Genomic DNA, 18571 nt, shown 5'->3' on the forward strand with positions numbered 1-18571 from the left:
GAGTTCAGGAGTTCGAGACCAGCCTGGCCATCATGGTGAAACCTTATCTCTAATAAAATGCAAAAATTAGCTGGGCTTGGTGGTGTGTGCCTGTAATCCCAGCTACTCAGGAGGCCAGGGCAGGAGAATCGCTTGAACCTGGGAGGTGGATGTTGCAGTGAGCCGAGATCGCACCACTGCACTCCAGCTTAGGCGACAGAGCGAGACTCCGACTCAAACAAAAACAAAAACAAACAAAACGGAAGGGATTCAGAGAATGGTGAAAGAGCTTATAGCTGGGGTTCTAAGTCAGCACTGCAACTTACTTGGGCCAAACTGGATTACTACTAGTAAACTGGTAGATGAATAAACATGCATTTGTCATAATCTTAAACTTTTTTGTTGGCAATGTTTGTATCAGGATGCAACACCTTTTAAGTTCATTTCCAAAGATTCAAGATACTCCCTTTAACAGTTTTTAAAACAAGCACTCATTGACCACTGTGTGCCAAGTTCTCTTATGAACTTACTCTGATTCTTGTCATTTTTTTGTAGGGTAAATCATGTTAGTGTTCAAATTCATCTTCTTGTCTATACTTTGCTTGTAATTTTAGGGTCCTTTGTAATTCTTAAATCTAGAGCTGTTTTCTTCTGTTAGGAAGCCCCTCCAACCCTACCAGCCCATTGACAGTGTGTGTGCTCATCAACGTTGTAAGAGAGGTTTGAAAGAGCCAATAAGGGGAAAAGTAAGTAAGTATAATTCTTGTGGCACAGAGGTGCCAGACTGGGAATGCAGTGGGGTGACTGTATCATTTTACCTGCTGTTGTGTAACAAACCATTAAAAAATGTAGCGGCTTAAAGTAACAGTCATCTATTTTGCTCACACTGCACCTTAGGCAGGACTCAGTGAGATCAGCTCATCTGTTCCATGTGGTATCATTTGGGGCTGCTCCACTGGGTGTGGGAGGATCCATCTTCAAGATAGCTCACTGGCTGGCAAGACAGTGCTGGCTCAGCTGAAAGCTCAACCAGGGCCCTCAGTTCCATTCCACAGGCTACTTCAGCTTGCTCTTGGCATGATGGTAAGGTTCCAAGGGTGAGCATCTCAAGATAGGAAGTGGGGATACCAGTTTTTTAAGATTTGGGTCCAGAAAATAGCAGTGTCACTTCCACTGTATTCTATTGGTCAAGCAATCACAAAGCTCCAAGGAGAATCAAGAATGGACATGGGCCCTCCTCAATAAAGGTGTCAAGAAATTCTGGAGCCATGTTTTAAAACCACAGTGAACTTGAGAGCATGGACATCTGAGTGGAGAGGAATAAGCATATACTCATTGACTAGCACTGGGAATATGGGACAAATGGTTTATGGAGCTACAGTGTATAGACAGGATTGGAAAGATAATGAAAACGCAAGACCAAATCCCAGGGAAGGCTGGCCCAACAGAGGGCCATTCAGCCATGAGTCTAGGTATATGGAAGCTAGCTGAGAAGCAGAGGTAAAGACAAGGCCAGGCAGTCACAAGGTGGGAAGGACATGGGGAAGCTGAAGGTCGGAACAAGGCCAAGTGTCTATAATCTGGTTAGGAGAATAGTCAGTAATCCAGCAGTACAAGTGCAGTAATCAAAGGAAATAAGACACCTAGAACCAAAAGGTGAACCCAAGAAAACAAGTCAATGCCAGAAAAAAAGGCAGAAATAGGGCTGGGCACGGTGGCTCACGCCTGTGATCCCAGCACTTTTGAGAAGCCGAGGCAGGTGGATCGTCTGAGGTCAGGAGTTTGAGACCAGCCTGGCCAGTGTGGTGAAATCCTGTCTCTACTAAAAATACAAAACATTAGCTGGGTGTGGTGGCAGGTGCCTGTAATCCCAGCTACTGGGGAGGTTGAGGCAGGAGAATCGCTTGAACCTGGGAGGCGGAGGTTGCACTGAGCCGAGATTGCGCCATTGCACTCCAGCCTGGGCAACAAGAACGAAACTCCATCTTAAAAAAAAAAAAAAAAAAAAAAAGGCAGAAATAGGAATCCAGATCTAAGAAATACATAGGAATCAGAAAGAGGCAAGTCAAGGAGGAATAAAACAGACAAGACTTCAACACGAAGGCAGGGTGGGGAAAGCCCACACTGTATCCACTTGGCTGTGCAGCTATGAGATCTCGAGGTACCTCTCCAGAGCATCAATGAGGCAGGTCAGCAGTCATGAAGTGACCATAACGTTCCGTATACAACACCAATAGGCAGACAAAGACTCTAAACACCTGAACTGCAGTTATTTCAATTCAGGTTTTATTAAAGTTCTTTCTGAATATTTTTTCTCAGTGATCCTTGTTCTGATGAATATTACATTTTATCCTTAGTTTTGCTCATTTGATTTTGCTTTAGTGTTTTAAGAACTTATTTATCAAATCCTTTGCTATGAATGAGAGCACCAAATAATGTATCAATACCCAACTGCCTGATTCCTTTATAGCAGTAAGAAAAGTCAGTAAAACATCTGTACAGTACAAGTACTAAAACATCAAGATCCCCTCTTCAAGTGAGAGTGAGCCAAAGCTTCCTTAGCATCATCTGCAAGCCAATGTCTTTTCACTATACCATTAAGATGAAAATAACTAAGAGCACTGACACAATTTTCTTGCTCTTTCCATCTAAAAATGTGGGTTTCTTGTGGTGTGGCTAATTTTTAAAAAACCAGAAAATGGAAGGAAAATAAGTCAGTGAATGATTAGCTTACAAGTTTTTTCTACTCATCATTAACCAGTCTTCTCTTTTCCCTAAAGTTTAGACAGCCATAAAAAGGCAGGAAAAACAATGTACATAATAAAAAAATAAAAATAAATATCTGAGAGCCTACTGTAGTAGGCATTTAACACATTTCACTTAATCCTCCCAACGCTGTGAAAGAATTATTATAATCATTTTACAAATAAAGAAACAGGCTCAGAAGGGTGAAATGACTGGTGCCTAAAGTCACGCAGGTGACTGAGCTGGGATTTAAGTTCAAGCCTATGCCCTAATATGCTGCTTAGGCTCCCCAGAGCCCTTCAACTTGAGATTCTTACTATTATAGCTTCATCTTCTAATTCTAAATTTATACTTTTAAGTCTGCAAAACTACTGAATAATAAAAGAACCTAAAATTATTCTCAATTTACTTGCCAAAATGGGAGGTATTAGAGTATTAGAAAATTCTTCTAGCCTGGGCAATATCGTGAGATCCCACCTGTAAAAAACAAACAAAAAACCAAAAAAAAAAAAAAACTGGCCAGGCGTGGTGGTGCACTTGCCTGTAGTCCTGGCTACCTGGCAGGCTGAGGTGGGAGGATCACTTGAGCTCGTTAGGTACAGACATCTCTTTAGGTAATCATAACATTCCATACCTAAAATTGTTAATTGTAATTAATGGTAATGATAGCTCGCAATAAAAAACACAGAGTAATTACAATCAGCTCATTTTCTTATTGTCACCATGTGTCTATCTCACAGAAAGGAAGGTAAAAAAAGACAACTTCCTATTGTGAACATTGATTGTTCATTAAATTTACAATATACACTTAGCGGAATGCCAAAAGATGTTCTGGTTTTAAAAGCTTATCCACCAGTCTTTTGATTGCATTTTAAAAGTGCATATTTGTTTTTTAAGGGTCTAAATCCGATGAAGATGATAGGGCCCACAAGGAGATGGCTTTATTGATACATTTGTGTGCTGTCTTAGAATTATCTATAATGTATAAGAGGATAACTTTTCACCACTCCACTGAATGCCATAGAGTTCCAGCGGAAAATGGATTTATTTTATGAGTAATAACTTCAATCTAAACCTATATAATCTAGACATCCAACAACATCTGATTGTCTGCTGGAGACTTAATTGCATGCCCATTAATCTTCAATAATTGACATTAATATCTAGTTGTTCTTTATTCATATTCTTACTGCAATTTAGTCAACAGAGATTATTTTCCTTGTGTCCAGTCCTAAAATGACTAGATTTTCATACTTCAGAAGCAGAAAGGGTGAGATTTGATCATTAAGGCTTCTTCCAACATTAAAATATCCATAATTGACTGCCTTCCTAAAATCTGACTGATGTATCATTCATTAAGTCATTTATTGGACAACTCTTTTACAGAACACCAGCTGTAAGACTGAAAAAAACCCACATAGGCCCATTAATTCTAGGAGGTTAATATATAAAAGGTGAGCTCAATGTTTACACAAATGTGACTTAACAGATACAAAGAATAGGAAATAAAGCTTGTCAGTATAACGGAGGTAGTGATTTGTGAGTACCAACTTAAAAAAAAAAAAAAAAAAAAACAACTTTGCGGGCGCAGTGGTGAATGCCTGTAGTCCTAGCTACTTGGCAGGCTGAGGCAGCATTGCTTGGGCCCAGGAGTTGGAGGTCAGCCTGGGCAACACAGGAAAAAAAAAAATTGCTAAGAGGAGAGAATACTTATGTTAAGTGTTCTTATCACAAAAAATAACATAAACAGAGCCGGAGGAAACTTAAAAAAAAAAAATTCAGCGTAACTATTAATAAATGAAATGAGAAATCATGGGAACCTAACACTTTTGTACTGATCACCACCTCCCATCATTTAGTAAAGGATTATAAGGCAAAACTGACAAAGGGGAAGAGGAATAAGGGCTGGTGGAGTTAAGTTGTAGGTAAATTACCCAAATAGAGCCATCTGGGTCATTAGCTGTTAGTGCTGCCTCAATTTGCCTGAAATCATTATATGACAGGGAAGCTGAAAATAATTTGAAGATAACTCAGAGCAAAGACAGCACAAGGCTTTTTGGCCATTCTTGCTTGAAAGGGTCCTGGGTATCTCAAATTTCAATGTTCCTTGCCTTCCAAGTCTCACCTAGACCTTTAGCCCCTGCAAATGGGGATGAGAAAGGGGTGGGGTATGGGACAATGATGTGAGCATAAAGCCTATCTAGCTGGGATTACAAGAACAAAAGATGGCTAAAAGGAAAAAACAAAACAAAAGGTAAAGTCCTGAAAATCTATGTGTATAAAAATCAATCCAAATGATCTAAATTTATACAGCCATGAAGCTTTATCCTCTACGTACCCAAATGTTGAACCAATCCCCACCATCTCCTTTTTCCACAAAATACACAATACTATACAATTCCTATTATAGGGACCGCTAGGAAGAAACACGTAGTTGAAAACACCTAGTTAAAAGGATTTTGGATTCAAATTTATCACAGTACCAATTTTCCTAAACATGTTTTGATAAAGGCCATCGGAACACTTGTCACACTGTTCAAATGCCCAATGGTAAGACTTCTGATGAGACCAAACAGGTCACGTTAAATCAATAGAATATCTTAGAAATAAAGCCAATATGACTAAATCCAAAATATATCACATGAAGTACCTCATGTACAATACAAACCTAGTTTAATAAATAAAAGAAACATAGGTGACTGCGCTCTGGGAGAACATCCAGTTCCTGATGGCCTCTTCACAGTCTTCTCTGAGACTCCACTGCCACTTCCACTCGGGCAAGCCTAATGGTGCGGCCATGAAGTTTGTAGCCATCTTGTCTTACTAATGCCACGGTGCCAGGCTGCACCCCAACACCAGCTGGCACATGACAGATGAGTTCATGCTCATGGGGATCATATTTGTCACCAATGGGTGTCAGCTTCTCCAGGCCATGCTTGGCAAACACACTTTTCAGCTTTGCTTCTAAAAGCAACAGCCCTCGGAAGACCTTCTCCAGAGTGAGCTTTTGGTTCTCAGGCTCTGATTCTTCAGAAATGCACTCTGTAGTCTTCTCCAAAATGTCAGCCACCTCCACCAAGTCCTTACAGAAACTCTGGATTCCTGCAGAGAAGCCAGATATTTTTATTGTTTGTGAGGAAATCACTCTGCCCTTGGGCATAGACTTTGGGTAAGGCCTAAATAGATGGCTAGTATGCTGAGTAGTCCAGCAAGTGGAAAGGCTGCCACACAGGACTCAGAGATCATCACTGATTACCACCCCAACCCAACTGACAAGTCAGTGTCTCTCTCAGAAGGCATATATGACCAGGAACCTGACTAGGAAATGAAAAAGACAGAACCCGAGAACTAGGTAAGACTATAGACAACAGGCTTAAGCCTGTCCTTTAAAAACAACTATTTTTATATTTATGTATCATGAATATATATAATATATATATAGAGAAAGAGACGGAGTCTCACTCTGTCGCCCAGGCTGGAGTGCAGTGGCTGGATCTCAGCTCACTGCAAGCTCCGCCTCCCGGGTTCACGCCATTCTCCTGCCTCAGCCTCCCGAGTAGCTGGGACTACAGGCGCCCGCCACCATGCCCGGCTAGTTTTTTGTATTTTTTTAGTAGAGACGGGGTTTCACCGTGTTTGCCAGGATGGTCTTGATCTCCTGACCTCGTGATCCGCCCGTCTTGGCCTCCCAAAGTGCTGGGATTACAGGCTTGAGCCACCGCGCCCGGCCTATATTTTTATGTATCATGAAATTTTGTTGCTATTTGCTTGTATTATGTACATTTTGAAAATTCCTGCCTGTCCCGGTTGTGCTAAGGCATACATTCTCAACAGGAACAAGACATTAATATTTCATGAGAAGGGCAATAACAATAAAAAAAGAAAGTCAACAACACTATGCTAAGGGTTGTCATGAATGGTTTATTCTTGAGGACTGGCTAAATAGGAACGCGAAAGTAAGACACAGCCATAGATGAGGCAAGTTGGCTACGAAGTTGCTGGAGATGGACCACAAAACTTGTCTGATTTTTAAAAAGAGTCATATGAACTGTTATAAGACAAAAGTAAATTCAGTTGTTGAGAAATCCCATTACTCTCAATTCTAAACTTGATTTTTCTTATGGAAATGAGGACAAGAAATGTCATCATTAGAGAGGTCTATGACACAATACCAAAGCTCCAGTGGGGGCTGGTGAGAGGCAAGGACTTTGTTAATCTGACTTCAATCCAGGGACAGGCTTAAGGTCCTGTGTCAAAACAGGTAGCTATCTTGAAATCAAGGACTTTTTTTTTTTTTTGAGACTGAGTCTCACTCTGTTGACCAGGCTGGAGCGTAGGGGCATGATCCTGGCTTACTACAACCTCTGCCTCCTGGGTTCAAGTGATTCTCATGCCTCAGCCTCCAGAGTAGCTGGGATTACAGGCGCCCACCACCATGCCCAGTTAATGTTTCTATTTTCAGTAGAGACAAGGTGTTGTCATGTTGGCTGCACTGGTCTCGAATCCTGATCTCATGTGATCTCACAGCCTCAGACTCTCAAAGTGCTGGGATTACAGGCATAAGCCACTGCACACAGCCAAATACATTTTTATTGTAAATAAATCTCTCACCAAATATCTTGGCGTCTTCCACACATCTCTGGGTTCGCCTCCTTATGTTTTCACAATCAGCTACAGCTCTCTGGTATCTCAACTGAACATCAAAAGCAAAATCAAGATGAGAAAACAAATGCTTATTGGTGGAAGAGAATGTTTTTGTTTACTTTACGAATTTCACCCTTCTGATAGGCTTTTATAAAACAAACTAGGAGTTATAGAAATTTTAGATCAGCTACTCCAAATCCCCAGTCAAAGCAGAAACCCACTCGTTAGCAGCACTGCTAGGTAGTCATTTAGCCTGGTAGTTCAAACTCCTAATGGTTTTAAGTTCATTATCTTGAGAAAAAGCTTTCTTTTTCACATTCAGCCAACACTACCAACCTCCAACTTCCTTTCATTGACTTGAACTTAAGGATAACTGAGAATAAGTTTTAAAAGTATGTCATCTAGGCAGGGCACGGTGGTTCATGCCTATAATCCTAGCACTTTGGGAGGCCGAGATGGGCAAATCACCTGAGGTCAAGAGTTTGAGATCAGCCTGGCCAACATGGTGAAACCCTGTCTCTACTAAAAATACAAAAATTAGCCTGGCATGATGGCAGGCGCCTGTAATCCCAGATATTTGGGAGGCTGAGGCAGAAGCAGCATTTGAACCTGGGAGGTGGAGGATGCAGTGAGCCAAGATTGCGCCATTGTACTTCCAGCCTGGGCAAGAAGAGCGAAACTACGTCTCATTAAAAAAAATATGTCATCTATTTGGAGGCAGTTATTTTACCCTCTCTAGTCTTTTTCTCTCTCATTCTTAATGCAATTCTTGGTTCTTTTAACTCCTGTCATAAGGTATGCTTTCCAGCCTCCTTACCATTCTATCTAGGTGGTTTTGCTTTGGAATTCCTCTGGTTTATCTATCTCCCTCTAAGTGTGTCTATCAACCCAGGACTGGGTCCAGTATGCCAGACGTGGTCTCATTAGCAAAGAACAATGGTCAGTGACCTCACTCATTCAACACATACTTATTGTCTACTATATTCCAGGCACTGTACACCTCTTTTAATCTGCCAAAACATCAGATATCTAAGCGCTGTGACATAACAGGAAGCCGAAAAGAGATGACTATCTTTAGCCAGTGGTGTTTTTGAACTACTACAGTTTTTTTCTGCCCAGTATACCTAGCAAGGAGTGGAGGAGGGATGAGGGGTAGCAGATAAAGAGTCAATTAGGGAAAACTTCATTTTAAAAATTGACATGAAAAACTTTATGTGGACATTTAAACTAGAGAGACAATATGACGAACAAATATAAAATCGACTCACTGTTAAATCCTGGACTTCTTTCTCCAGTTTAATAGCTTTTACCCTTAAGGCTCGTTCATTAAGAGAGGGCCCAAGCTCATCAGGAGGGTCCTCAGAACGGCAGTCCTCACCAGCAGTTCTTTGGGTGGCAGTGCTGAATGGAAGTGGCCATCCCCTGTAACAGGAAGGAGGTGGTGCATAATGAAGAAATGCCATCATAAGCCAAAATTACAACCAAGTTTAGAGACCAGAGATCTTCCCAGATTGAATCTCTGGGGAAAGTGTTTTCAGTTATAGTAACAAATGAACACTTACGAAGTCCTTACCATGTACCAGACACTTTGAGTCATCTTTTCCTCTCACAACAATATGTGGATAAGTCCTATCATTATCCCTATTTTACAGATGAGAAAACTGATGCTGAGAGGCTTAAGGCATAATGGCCTGCTCAAGATCACATAGTTGGTATTCTGCTGGGTTAGGACCCTAAGCACCAGGCAGCAGAAATAGCCAGAACTGGGTATACAAAAGTCAGCATAAGGAAACCAAATGCTAATAACCAGAACCAGAGGAGCATTATCAGAAGTGGGCATTCAAAAAGTCATATAGTTCTGGTTCAACCTTCCATCTTACAGATGGGAATTTAGTCCAGTAAAGGGACCTTATCAAACTGGAGTTAGGCTTAGAATTCTAAGCCTTCCTCACCACAAGCTGTAAGGCTTTTAGGAGAACCTGTGCTGAGAAAGGAATTCCCACCTATATATAAGATCAAGTCAATGAAATACTTACAATACTATATGTTACTGCCAGTGAACTATAGACACAGGTGAAAATAGATCTTTGCATTCAACTAGTTATGTAATCTAGAATTTTGTACAACTAAACTGTTTTGACATTTAGTTCAGTTTACACAGGAAGAAATTCAGACTAGAGGCTAGTTTACAGCAAATCTTGGACTGTGGAAGTGTTGACCGCCAGTTCAAGGAAGTTTCCATTGCACCTCCTGGATCTTCGTAATTTGACTTTAAGTAAAATTATCCTGAAAATCAATCTGTGAGTACAAGAGTTCTTTAAAACAATTTATATGGACTGGCATATATTGTAGAGTGGTCCTTGAGGAGACGGCTGAGCAAATGCTTAAAGAGGGTAAAAGAGTCGGCTTTAAAAAAGGGAAGAGCATCCTGGGCAAATTTAAAGGTGTAGGCAAGAGGACTTGTATCTCCCCAACTTTCCAAGCTGCTCTTAAATTCAATTATTATAATCTGATGTGTGATTTTATAGACAGTTCCACATTCTGGGGTCAGAAAATATGGTCACTGTAGATCTGGGGATAATTACACACAGGGAAACACCTCCTTCTCCCTAAAAAACCACATTTATCCACTTGAAAAAGCAGGTCAAAATATTCTCAGGGCCAGTTCAAAGGGAAAATGGCCAAAGCTTAGACCAAGAAATAGGGGTGGGGAGTTGTGGCCAATCTCAATTCCTGCTGCTTCAGAATTGAAGTAGGGAGACAGCTTATCAGAAGGAACCATTTTTCTTCTGGTCATTTCCTTACATCACCAACAAGCTGCCAAAAAGACTTGAGAACGGTAAACAAAACCAAGTCCCGAAACCCTGAATACAACCTCTTACTTAGGTGCTAGGGTAGGATGTTGGGTCAGGTGTGTTAAGATAAAAACGGTGACATATATAGTTAAGCACATTTACCAGATTCTCCCGTAGCTTACTTTACTATTCAGAGGTCCAACCCTACCTCGTACTCAACCATTTTTATTCTCTTTCCCAGGAAGAAACAGTGTAGAGGCAATAATCTCTGAGAAAATTAATTAACATCGCTCATTAAATAAGAGCGCCCATTCTAATGCCCTGGTTTCCAGCTCGGGTTCCACCACTTCCCAAATATTTAAGTTTGGAAAACTTACTCAACTTTTCTAAACCTCAGTTTCCTCAATTACTAAATAGGGAATAATAAAAAGAACCACCCATAGATCAGCAGTCGGCCTCGTAAGCGACCAATATAAGCTGCCGATGAATAAAGGCAGCAAATGGAACTTGTCTCCCGAAGGCTGATGCAATGGCCGTTTGGAGAAACCAAGTTCAGCGGCCTCCTTTTACTGACAGGTACAACAGTGCCCGGATAACGGAGAAAGGACTGGCCTAAGGTCACGCGGAGTGAGGGGAGAGAACCCAAATCTACTCACGGGTACCACAGGCTGGGAGAAGAGGCCGGGAGAGAAGTACATCCCTCCCTTGGGGGCTTAAGAGACTTCTCACCTTCCAGGCCATACATGACCTCGGATCTCCCCCGCTTCCTCGGCATAAGAAAGAGGTGCGGCTGGGGGCCTCAGTTTCCCGGTCTGTAAAATGGGGCCGTGAGTGCATGGTCGTAGAGGCCGAGAGGCTTGCTCCCCTCGACTACGTTCAGGTAACTCTCGCTCTCCAGCCCACAACCACCCGGGCTGGCTCGCTAGCCCCGCAGAGTCCTCACGCTACCGACCCCCCGCCTGCAATGCTTACTTGCTCTCCCGCGCGGCAGTCGAGGCCAGTAGGCGCTGCACCCGCAGCCGGCCCGCCCACAGCGACCTTACGGCCATGTTCCCGACTTGCGCTGAGGGAGGCAGCGCACGCGCACTCGCTGCAAGTGAAGAGATGCTCCCGCTTAAAAACCAGCCTTTGCGGGCGTTTCCCTCTCAGGGCTTCCGGACAGGAACGCTATACTTCCGTTTGCCCTGTGGCCCGCGCAGTTCCCCATCCGGTCGTTCGGAGCGATCGCAACACTTCCGGCTCTCAGTGTGTTTCGCGAGTAGGCCGGGTCCTAGTGGTAACTACAGAGGCTCCGTGCTGGGCGCAGGGTCGGCGGCAAACAAAGCAGATCATAGCTGTGTCCGCATGGAGCTTACTTGATGTTATGAGCGATAAACAGATACAAGCGGGATGTAAAGTCAGAATATGAGCGGTGTTTAAAGGTGAGGGGCAGGTGTTGCAGAAGCCTGGAATAGAAATTTAGCCGTGTGGGAAGTTTTCCCAGAGGAAGCGGGTATTTGAGCTGAGCTGAAGAAAGGGTTCAGGCAGAGGGAAACATCTGCAGAAGCCTAATAAAGAGAGAAGAGTATTCCATGTAAGGGACTGAAATATACAGATGCGGGAGGGCAATAGGACTAGTTGTTAGGTAGGGCTAGATCACGTGAACGGTTTAAAACATTGCAGCCTGAACCATTGCCTATCACTCCTCCCAGCCTTTTTCTCGAATGCCCTTCTTATGGACTTGTTTTTTAAATGGTGTGTATTTTCTCATTTCCTCTCATTAAAATATAAGCTCTTTTAAGGCAGAGATATTGTCTATTCATTCCCATTGAGCAGTGCCCTAATTAGGTGTTCAAAATTATTTCTTTTTTGAGATGGAGTCTCACTCTTATCACCCAGGCTGGCGTGCAGTGGTACAATCTTGGCTCACTGCAACTTCCGCCTCCCAGGTTCAAGCAATTCTCCTGCCTCAGCCTCCTGTGTAGCTGGGATTACAGGCGCCCACCACCAGGCACAGCTAATTTTTGTATTTTTAGTAGAGACGAGGTTTCACCATGTTGGACAGGCTGGGCTTGAACTCATGACCTCAGGTGATCCGCCTTCCTCTCAGCCTTCCAAAGTGCTGTGATGACAGGCATGAGCCACTGCCCCCGGCTTCAAAAATTTTTTTTTGCTGAATTTAGACTGATTCTGATTGCAATGGAATATGAAAATAAATAAAATGCAAAAGCTATTGGAACCTCCCAAATACTTTAAGCTTTGAGAGAAATGTGGCTGTGGTCTGAGTCCATGTAGCAGAGCAGAAACCAGATTTCTCCCCTGTCAATCACTGATGTTTGTAATAGATGGCCTCCTTTATTGTCCTGTACCTAACTCAGACCAGATGGTGCCCTGAATTGAACTGACCCCACGACAGTTACACCTGCAGGGTGTGATGTTAAATAAACCTTTCTTGAAGGAAAAAGACCACCTTAACTACTCAGATCGTTGTAACTATGCATTAAGCCTTGCATAGAAAGATGTTGAAATTCTGTTAAACCTCACTGAATACAAACCTCTACGCTTTGGAACACTGACTTCCATCCTTTATAAGACAGACACGTTCTTATATTCTGTGCTTCCCGGGCAGGCCATCCTCAACCTTTGTGCTTGAATAAACTCTCTTTAAACTAGATTCTGACCTTTTACATTATTTTACATTGACAGGGAACATGTGACAAAGGCTTTACATGTTTAAAGAGTCACTCTGCTCTGTGGAGCAGATTGCAAGGTGTAAGAAAAGAGGTATGGAAGGCAGTATGTTGCAGTAGTCCAGGCAAGTCGGGGCTATGTTCTGTCCTGGGAGAACAGAGACATTCCTAACCACTCCAAAGTAACTGTGTCCAGCACCCTTTTTGTTTCTTAGTATTTTATTTCTTTTGCTTCCTTGTTAAAGTTTGTTCCTCCAACTAGAATATGAGCTTCAGGAGGTGTCTGGCTTGTTCACCACTGATTTCTGACATTTAGTATAGTAGGTACTCAATAAATATTTGCTGAATGACTTAAGTTGGATAGTGTCAGTGAAGATAGGAAGATATAGATGAACTTTAGAGATTTAGGATGGAAAGCTGACAGACTGCGAGGATGGATTGGTGACTGGGGTCCAGGACACTTGGAGTTGCCAGCTTAGTTACTGGAGAGCCCCTAAGAAGTTTTTTTTTAAGGGAATGGGAAGTGTTCCTTGAGCACTCTGAATCTTGTCATAACATGGGTTATCTGTACTATAGTTATTTGGGTCAAATTTTCTTTCCTGCTTGTCTGTGAGTTCCATGAGGACAGAGCTGGAGTATTTTCATCTTTTTATCTAATCCGAGGCCCAACTCAAATGTGTCATGACCAGTAACTTATATTTTCTTTTTGGCCTTATGAAAAGGGTGACATGGTTTAGGAAGGTATTATGATTCTCTTTTACATGTGAGCAAATTGAGGCTCAGAAAGGTTGGTAAACCTGTGCAAGATGCCCCAATAAGGAAACAGTGACAGTAGAATTCTGACAGACTGAACACTTGGCAGTGTTGGGAAGGATGGAGCTTCAAGTCTACTTTAGATCTGTGGCTCACACTTTGAAAAAACACAACCAAATAAGGCATTTTTTTTTTTTTTTTTTTAAGATGGAGTCTTGCTATCGCCCAAGCTGGAGTGCAATGGCGTAATCTCAGCTCTCTGCAACCTCCGCCTTCCGGGTTCAAGTGATTCTCCTCCCTCAGCCTCCTGAGTAGCTGGGACTACAGGCACGTGCCATCGTGCCCAGCTAATTTTTGTATTTTTGGTAGAGATGGGGTTTTGCCATGTTGACCAGGCTGGGCTTAAACTCCCGACCTCAAGTGATCCACCTGCTTCGGCCTCCCAAATTGCTGGGATTACAGTAAGCCACCATACCTGGCCTAAACAAGGCATTTTAATAACCAAGAACAAATGGCATCTGTGCCTTAGCCATTTTGCTTACATTTCTCCTAGCTGCCTAACATTCATCAGGTTGCTGCTTGCATCCATGCATTCACTCATCTGTTTATTAAGTGCTAGTGTGCTTCTGAATGTTGCAGTACAAGGGGAGGGAGATATATGGATGACATAGAGCTTTAAAATTAAGAATAAGGCTCTAGGGTCAGACTTCTTATATTTACATGCTGGTGGAGCCAGCATAAGAACTATGTGAGCCTGGGCAAGTTACTTGACCTCTCTGAGCTTCCATTTCCTGAACTGTGAAAACTAGGATAATACAGCTTATCTCAGGGTTTTAGTGAAAACTAAAGGGATAGTACCTGGAGAAGTGGTTAGTTAGCACTAGGACTGGCTACCTAATTTAGAAGGCAAGAGGAAAAGCAGAACCCCTTGTTCAAATATTATGAAGAAGGCAGCAGTAGAGCATTAAACCAAGAACAGGGCCCTTCTGAGCATGGGGCCCTGTGTGACTGCACAGGTTGCATGCCTGTGAAGCTGGCCATGGCTGACACAGTGCCTGACACATGGTGAGTGCTTGATAAATGTTAATTATTAGTCACCCCCAGCCACTCCTCAGAGTTCAAGATCTGTTCGTGAGAAAAGACAACCCCAAAATAACTGCATAAGAAAGAATATGACAGACACTGAATACATAGTTGGAGAGTTAGGTGACGTTCCAGGATCCACATTTTTAAAAAAGAACACTGAAAATCTGGAGTATGTGAGCCCCTTTAGCTGTGAAAACACAGGTGGAATTTGGATGAAAACTCTCAGTTATGTATTGGTTACCTTTTAGCTTTTGGTGGCTGTAATTACCATGTAAGAGTAGTTTCTTCCTCAGTGGAAAGAACGCAGGCTTGTGAGTCAGACATTTCCTATACAGCTAATAATAAGAGCCACTTTTTTTTTTTTTTTTTTTTTAATAGATGGGGTCTTGCTATTTGCTTAGGCTGGAGCGCAGTGGTGATTCACAGGCATGATCATAGTGCACTAGTCTCAAACTCCTGGGCTCAAGTGGTCCTCCTGCCTCAGCCTCCTGAGTAGCTGGGACTATAGGCGAGTACCACCATGCCTGGCTAGTGAAAGCCACTACTGACTGAGCATTTCCTATTTCTCAGACACTATGCAAGATGCCTACTATGTATTATCTTATTAAATCTTCCCAACAATCTTGGGAGAAAAGTAACAATTGTTAGCCCCATTTCACAGATAAGAAAACAAGAATCAGAGTGGTCAAGTGACTTTCCCAAGGTCACCCAGCTGGTCATCAGAGGCAGGGCTCAAACCTAGCCCTATCTGGATCTGGGCTTATAACCTCTAAGTCCTATGCTGTGCCACTCATCAGTGGGTGATTACTGGTCAGGTTATTTTTCCTGCTGTGGTCTCCAGCTACCTCAGAGGGTGATAAAATTTGAGCGAGGCTAAAGTCTGTAAAACCTTAGGTGGGTTAAAATATGTAAACCCTATAGCAAAGTGGCCATGGTTATTCTGAGATTTTCCTTCTTTCCTCTTGAGCTAAGCACTGGCTCTTAAGAGTTAAGTGGTTTTATCTTTATTGGAAGGAAATGTGTTAAATACAGACCCAAAAGTACCTACAGTGTTGAGACAGTAGTGAGTAGCACAGTAGGGAGACTGCCCAGGACTTGAGGTCCTTGGTCCCTCTATGAAAGTATCAAGTGTGTGTAAAAGGTTTAGCACCGAGGTGACAGAAAGAAGCCATCATCCTCTTATTTTCTCTTGGTTTTACTTAATATATAGAAGGGCAGACTAGTGGGCCTCTGAGTGCAAGATGAGGACTTCATTAGATTAATGACATATTGCCTCCTGGATTTCTAACCCATAGCTCCAAGAACCTCAGTGTCATAGAACATAGGTAAGGGACTTGATTTACTGAAAGACCCTACCTTACAACATCTTGTGGACATTAGAGCTCTGTGCTCCTGTCACTGAGTATCACCGTGAGCTTAAAATATGTCAGCTGCTCCATTTCTCTTTCCTTTTGTGTATTCAGAGCTCTGATTTTAAAACACTCAAATCTGGAAGATTCCAGTAGCTGCACTCTGTCTAAAGCAAATGAGGAATGACTGTAGAATTTGCATGTCCTCTACAGCTTTTGTTCACATGTATGCAGGCAGGGATAATGTTATTGATTGTTCAACCTGTTTGCCTTGCCCAGTGGTTGTCAGTAATGCCCAATATGAATCAAGTTGGAACAAGTGTGATCAGATTATCAGGTCTTGTCTCTCTACACTGCACCACCAATGCTTCAGCACTGCCTCCCTTTGCCTTAAGGACTGGGAGTGCGATGCTGTGAATGGGATGGAAGGGGTTATTCACATGTGCTTTCATTTCTTCTTCAGAAGGGAATCCCTCCATCCTCATTTCCACCCTTTGTAAAGTCATAAGAATGCTCTCCATTTCCCTCTTCCCTTCTACTTCTTCCCTCCCCATATCCCCTAAAATCATGCAGACAATAAAGGCTGGTCTTTTGGGTGCCCTGGAGAACGAGGGCTACTTCCTAGTCTTCTCTTGGTGTCTCCTTGTGAAAAAAGCATTTCTTCCTCAGGTGGACAAGCTGATATTTCCTTTGGAATGAAATCCTCATTCTCTTCCTAGGTCTTCTTCATTTCCCATTCCTGAAGTACAGAAAGACAAGACAAATCAATTTGTTGAATGGTCTAGTGTGACATGGATAAAAACATTTCATGGCACCTAGTTAGATGATCTCCACTGGCCAGGTTGCATTGGGTTCTAGCCCCCTCTCTCTCTTTCTGTGGCCCTGAGTAAGTCACTTCTCCATGCTGGTCTCTCTTGTCCCTTCATCCATTCTCAACATAGTTGCCTGAATGATCTTTAAAAAATGTAAAATATATCCAAAACCCTTTGCTCAAAACCTTCCATCATGTCACAGCAAGATCCATTATGTTACAACAAGATCCATGGTTCCTCAGTGGCCTGAAAAGCTTTAGAGAAAAGGCTGGTAAATGATAGTCTGTGGGCCAAGTCTGGCCTATTGCCCGTTCTCATATAATCCATCAGCTAAGAATGATTTTCTTATTTCTAAATGTTTGAAAAAAAAAAATCAAAAGATGATGACTATCTCATGATACATGAAAATGATAAGAAATTCAAATTTCAGTGCCTATAAATAAGTTTTGTTGGGCTAGGCGCAGTGGCTCATGCCTGTAATCCCAGCACTTTGGGAGGCTGAGGTGGGCAGATCACGAGGTCAGGAGTTCGAGACCAACCTGACCAACATGGTGAAACCCCGTCTCTACTAAAAATACAAAAAAATTATTCAAGCATGGTAGTGTGCACCTGTAATCCCAGCTAGACAGGAGGCTGAGGCAGGAGAATTGCTTGAACCCAGGAGGCGGAGGTTGCAGTGAGCTGAGATCGTGCCACTGCACTCCAGCCTGGGCGACAGAGCGAGACTCCATCTCAAAATAAATAAATAAATAAATAAATAAAATTTTAAAAAAATAAAAAGTTTTACTGGGACACAGCCGTTTTCATCATCATTTACACATTGTCCATGGCTATTTTCACGTGACAATGGCAGAGCTGAGAGGTTGTGGAACAGATCATATGGTTCAGAAAGCCTAAACTATTTACTCTCTGGCCCTTCACAGAAAAAGTTTGCTGACTGCTGGTCTAGATGATCTGGCCCTTCACTGGTTACTTCTCTGATCTCATCTCCTAATGCTCACCCTTTGTTCCCTTCACTGGAACCACCTGGATCTTCTTGATGTTCCTCAAACATTCCAAGCTTTTTCCCACTTCAGGGACTTGACACTTGCTCTTCTCTCTGCCTGGATCGTCATTCCCTCAGCCCCCTGCATGGGTCTCTCCCTCACACTCCATTCAGGTCTCTGCTTATGTGTCACTTTCTCGAAAGGGTCTTTGCTGTCACTGTGCTTAAGCCCCTTTGGGAGGTTCATCTTCTCTGGCATCACATTATTTATGTGTGGTATTTAAAGTATTTGTCTTTCCAACTCTATGAGACCAGGGACTTTTTTGGGTTCCCTGTTATGTAACCAGAAATTATAACAAGACTCACATATGTTAGGTCTTCAACAAATATTTGTTTAATGACTAACTGTAGGAAAGAATAAAGACTCTTCCCTCTCAGGCTCTGAAAAGCAATTCCAACCTGAGGGACGTAGAGCCGTGCTTTTTTTTTTGAGACAGGGTCTCACTTAGTGTCATCTAGAAATCCAGAAAGCTGTGAAACCGAAATATTTCTCCACTGTTTTGGTATAGCCTCATTTGGTGGCAAAACCTGACCTGACCTGATATGAGGCTGTTTATAATCTTCATTCACTCCATGTGCTATAAATATTCCTGTGTCTTGCTGTAGAATTATTAACATGTTTGCTTACATGGTACCACCTGAGGACTTATTGGGGTTTTCATCATATATTAGTGTAGGTACCATATTACCTTTA

General features: G+C 42.4%; 2 protein-coding genes across 3 annotated transcripts in view; both read right to left on the reverse strand.

Annotated features, from left to right (window-relative positions):
- Positions 1–5380: 5380 nt before the first annotated feature.
- Positions 5381–11340, reverse strand: LOC105466894 (GrpE like 2, mitochondrial). The gene is made up of 4 exons (XM_011716062.3): positions 11136–11340; positions 8637–8790; positions 7336–7417; positions 5381–5826 (listed from the first exon to the last, which is right to left on the reverse strand). Exons 1-4 carry the CDS (start codon positions 11210–11212, stop codon positions 5462–5464), a joined length of 678 nt encoding a protein of 225 aa, XP_011714364.1. The 5' UTR covers positions 11213–11340; the 3' UTR covers positions 5381–5461.
- Positions 11341–15659: 4319 nt separating this feature from the next.
- LOC105466893 (actin filament associated protein 1 like 1) overlaps positions 15660–18571 on the reverse strand; it is a 66537-nt gene continuing 63625 nt past the window's right edge. For both annotated transcript variants that reach the window (XM_011716060.3, XM_011716061.2), the window contains exon 19: positions 15660–16759. In XM_011716060.3, the coding sequence (XP_011714362.2) occupies positions 16736–16759 (24 nt within the window). In that variant the 3' untranslated portion in view covers positions 15660–16735. The remainder of the gene's footprint in view (positions 16760–18571) is intronic.

Source organism: Macaca nemestrina, chromosome 6 (genome assembly GCF_043159975.1).
Source record: "Macaca nemestrina isolate mMacNem1 chromosome 6, mMacNem.hap1, whole genome shotgun sequence".
NCBI lineage: Eukaryota > Metazoa > Chordata > Mammalia > Primates > Cercopithecidae > Macaca > Macaca nemestrina.

Excerpts from the sequence above, each read along its gene's own strand:
- LOC105466894 (XM_011716062.3), bottom strand. The coding sequence starts at position 11,212 with ATGGCCGTAAGGTCGCTGTGGGCGGGCCGGCTGCGGGTGCAGCGCCTA. Across the intron at positions 8,791-11,135 it reads ACTGCCGCGCGGGAGAGCAA|GGGATGGCCACTTCCATTCA; the intron begins GTAAGCATTGCA and ends TTCCTGTTACAG. Across the intron at positions 7,418-8,636 it reads AAGAAGTCCAGGATTTAACA|TTGAGATACCAGAGAGCTGT; the intron begins GTGAGTCGATTT and ends TTTGATGTTCAG.